The sequence below is a fragment of the Mus caroli genome, unplaced genomic scaffold (genome assembly GCF_900094665.2).
Source record: "Mus caroli unplaced genomic scaffold, CAROLI_EIJ_v1.1 scaffold_24047_1, whole genome shotgun sequence".
Classification (NCBI taxonomy): domain Eukaryota; kingdom Metazoa; phylum Chordata; class Mammalia; order Rodentia; family Muridae; genus Mus; species Mus caroli.
In genome coordinates, this window is record NW_018388749.1 from 1 (window position 1) to 4111 (window position 4111).

Sequence of the window (4111 nt, forward strand, 5' to 3'; positions counted from 1 at the left end):
ATATAACTTCATCTAATTGCCCATTTGTTGGAAAAATATTCTTCTTACACTGAATTGTTAGGAAACACATAAGTTCAATGATTTATATATGTAATATTTTTATAGATTAACAATTCCTGACTTCTCATGCCGTACTTTGGCTTTTGATTTTATGTTCTCACCTTATTGCCCTAATTTAAATCTCTACTATAATGTTAATTAAAGGACAGCTTATACTATTGATTGCCTATGGAGAAAGGCTATAGGTTATGAACATTAAGTATTGCAAAGGTTGTGCATGTGGGTCGATGCTGCTCTTACTATAACATAGAAAAAAAAATTTTTGGTACCATGATTCAGGGAATGTCAAATAAGTCATGAGGAGTCCTTAGAAGACTGAGTACTAATATTCTCATAGCAAAAATTATATTCAGGGACAGATTTAACTTATATTTAACTATAAGTTCCATGTTGTATGCCAGCCTGTGGCCTATTTGAACAGGGTACACCTGGAAGGCAGGCTGGGGCTGAAAGAGACTTAGATGGTGAGAGATTAATGGAGACCAAGACATGATTCTGTTCAAGGTTCACAAGTTTACTAAGAGAGTGTGCTTATAAGGGGGAAGGCCAATCCCACACCAGGCCATTCTTGGTGTCTGGAGCCAGTCTGTAGATGTGCAGAATATCCTCCAGAATATCTCAGGGGCTTCTCAGCAGGTAGCAGTGTCTTGGAGAGAGCAGTGGCAGGTGACAGAACAAAAGAGCCATCTAGGTCAGAAGGCTCCACCCTAGGTAATCTCCTTCTTAGTGGCAGCAAGGTCAAAGTCTGGATCAGCCTACTTCAGGGCTGAGGGAGGCTACAGTTCCATGTGTTGATAGGCCTAATATCTTAGGTAATTAAAATAGAAGATGCCTTGCAAAATACAAGCTTGAGTTCTAAAGTGAAAATTTCTGGTTTCTTTAAAAACTCAGAGTGTCATATGATATTTTTCTACAAGCTGTCTTGTGAGCAAGCATGTAATGTTTTATTGAAAACAGATACATGAAAGTGTGTGTGATGTTTAGAAAGACTGTTAATAGGACCCCACAGACCTTGAAAGGGTGATCTTGTGTTGCTACACCATGCAATGCTTGGCTGGTCTTCGCTGGCCAACAAACACTTTGCTAGTCTGTGCTGGCAGTGCAAAGCTTCACTGGTCTTCGATGGTCTTCATTTTGTAGAGAGAAAGGAACTTCTTGTGGTATTGTGGCTGATTCTGGCTAGTTCATACTACTGACACACGTAGATTTAGCAGAACTTGAAATTTCTGTTGAATCAAACCCTGCTACTGATTCAGGTTTGATATTTGCTATTTGACTTGATTGCAGGTATACTGATAATGAAGAGTGGAATCATCACAAAGAATTACTTTTAAACAGGTCCAGAAAAAAGGAAAACCTAGTAACCTTCTTTCTTCACTACCTCTGGATGGTAAGCTAGAAGGGAATTTGAACTGTTCAAGAACCCTAAATAAAGTGGGTTTAGAAAAATCTAAGCCTTCAGAGTTCTATTTAAAACTTAAAGTATATAAAACTACAAATACTGATCTCATTTTTTCCTATCTCTTTCTATATAGAACTCCCAGAAGAAAATGCTCCAAGGAAATCTTTCTGGAGTAACTGAGTTCAATCTTGCTGGTTTAACAGACAAACCGGGGCTGCAGCTGCCCCTCTTTCTCCTGTTCCTAGGAATCTATGTGGTAACAGTGGTGGGGAATCTCAGCATGATCACCCTGATACTATTCAGTTCTCAACTACATACACCCATGTATTGTTTCCTCAGCAGTCTGTCCTTCATTGACCTCTGCCAGTCCAATGTCATTATTCCCAAAATGTTGGTGAACTTTGTGACAGTGAAGAACATCATCTCCTACCCTGAATGCATGACACAGTTATGCTTTTTTGCTACTTTTGCTATTGCAGAGTGTCAGATGTTGGCTGTAATGGCATATGACCGCTATGTTGCCATTTGTAAGCCCTTGCTTTACAATGCTGTAATGTCCTTTCAAGTGTGTTCCTGGATGATGTTTGCAGTATACAGTATGGCTTTGATTGGTGCCACAACTCAAATAGTCTTCATGTTAAGAGTAGATTTCTGTAAGGCCAATGTAATAAATCATTACTTCTGTGATCTTTCCCCACTCTTGAAACTCTCTTGTTCTGATACTTTTATTAATGAAGTATTAGTTTTGTCCCTAAGTGTTTTCAATATCTTTATTCCAACTCTGACAATTCTAAGCTCTTACATCTTCATCATTGCCAGCATCCTCCGGATTAAATCCACTGAAGGCAGGTCCAAAGCCTTCAGCACCTGCAGCTCACACATATCAGCAGTTGCTATCTTCTTTGGTTCCCTTGCATTCATGTACCTGCAGCCGTCATCAGTCAGATCTATGGACCAAGGGAAAGTGTCCTCTGTATTTTATACCATTGTTGTGCCCATGCTTAATCCTTTGATCTACAGCCTGAGGAATAAGGATGTCAAAGTTGCACTAAATAAGTTCCTTGAAAGAATTTTTTCTTGTAAACAAAACTGATTTTTCTTTACTAAGATTCTTGTTTAGAGGGCTGACAAACAGTTCAGCTGGCTAAGTATGGCCACCACATGATATGAGATTATGACTACTTACTCCTGTTTATTTTTAAAATTTCTAAGGGCAGGACAAGTTTTAGCCAATGGAACATAGGAAGGACAACATCTATATGGGATATAGAGAACCATCAGCTTCTCATAGCATGCACCCACTAGTCAGTTTGTCAAACTATCAAAGCCTTCTTATGAGTGAATCTGTTCTATGTATGTAGAAAAATTTTCCTTTTATGTAAGACATAGTTATCTTATAGCGGAGGATAAATAGATTTTTCCCAGCATTCTTGATTATCTCCATATTCTATATAATTACTCTTTTTAATGAAATATATTTCTAAGGATTTCAGACATTGTGATATCCAAACCAATAATTTTATGAAAAAGTAAACTATGCAAAATATGACTTTTTTTTCTAAGTCTATAGAACTATCTTAAAGGACATAGTGTGATATCTTGAGTGGTAAAATAACTCCTACCCCATCCCCACCCCCCCAAAAAAGAACTAGAGAGAATGAGACACACTCTGCTAAACAGGAATTAATTCAGTGTACACAAGCCTCTAAAGCAAACTGAAAGCAAGAACAAGAATTCTTATGTTCAAATATTTCTAATATTTGATGGTATACCTCCAGCACATAACCAACTATGGCAGATTCAGAAGTGCATTATCTTACTACTATATGAATATATGATATAAATTCAGATCTAGAAAGCAAAACTGGTAAAAATTATTTTCTGAATAATCACATGTTAGTCAGAAATACTAAATACCTTCATATTTTAAAATGATTATCTATCCTGAATAAATTAGGGACAGATAAGGAGTCTTACAAAAATAAATTCCCACTATTTCCCTTACCCAGTTAAATTTCCATTGCTTCCCTTGAATCTGCAATCATAAAACTGAGATTATGATTCTGGAAGGTCACTCTTCATATCAGGTCATCAGTAGCTCTAAGTGGTCTCCAAAAATACAAAAATTCATAAAGTCCCTACTGATGGTAGTAACATCTGTAGAATGTTTCCTCTATGCTCTTAAAACATCTCCAAAGAAGTCATTTTCTTATTATCTAGAGCTACTTCTAGGTCACACATGATAATTGTGTTGTTTCTGATTCCTGAAAATTTCAGAGATTTGAGAAGTTTCATTAAGGATAGTTCCCACCCAGGATCCACTAGATGACTTTGGTCAAAATTAGTTGGTCACAAAACAAAACAAAATTGTATGATCAAGGAAAGGTGACTTTCAGGAAGTACAGGAAGGTAGAGTTAATAGGTGTTTAAAAAAAGAAAAGGAAGTAGGAATAAAAGTTATCAGGATGTATTGCATACATGTATAATGTTAAATATTTAAAATAGTAAACTGTAAAAATCCAACATATATATGTCAACAATTCCTACCCAGACTTAGGTGAATCCAATGCAATGTCTATTACTACCTTTATAATGTCTTTCACATTGATTTCCATAGTAGTTCAACTACATTAGTTGCCAACCAATAGT

The 4111-nt window shown here is 36.5% G+C and overlaps 1 protein-coding gene across 1 annotated transcript; it reads left to right on the top strand.

Annotated features, from left to right (window-relative positions):
- The first annotated feature begins 1580 nt into the window (after window positions 1–1580).
- LOC110287770 (olfactory receptor 150-like) lies at window positions 1581–2555 on the top strand. Its single transcript, XM_021154308.1, has one exon. The coding sequence runs from the start codon at window positions 1611–1613 to the stop codon at window positions 2553–2555; it is 945 nt and encodes a 314-aa protein (XP_021009967.1). The 5' UTR covers window positions 1581–1610.
- Window positions 2556–4111: the final 1556 nt, after the last annotated feature.

What these genes read in the sequence shown, in the direction of transcription:
- LOC110287770 (XM_021154308.1), top strand. Translation starts at nt 1,611, where the DNA reads ATGCTCCAAGGAAATCTTTCTGGAGTAACTGAGTTCAATCTTGCTGGT.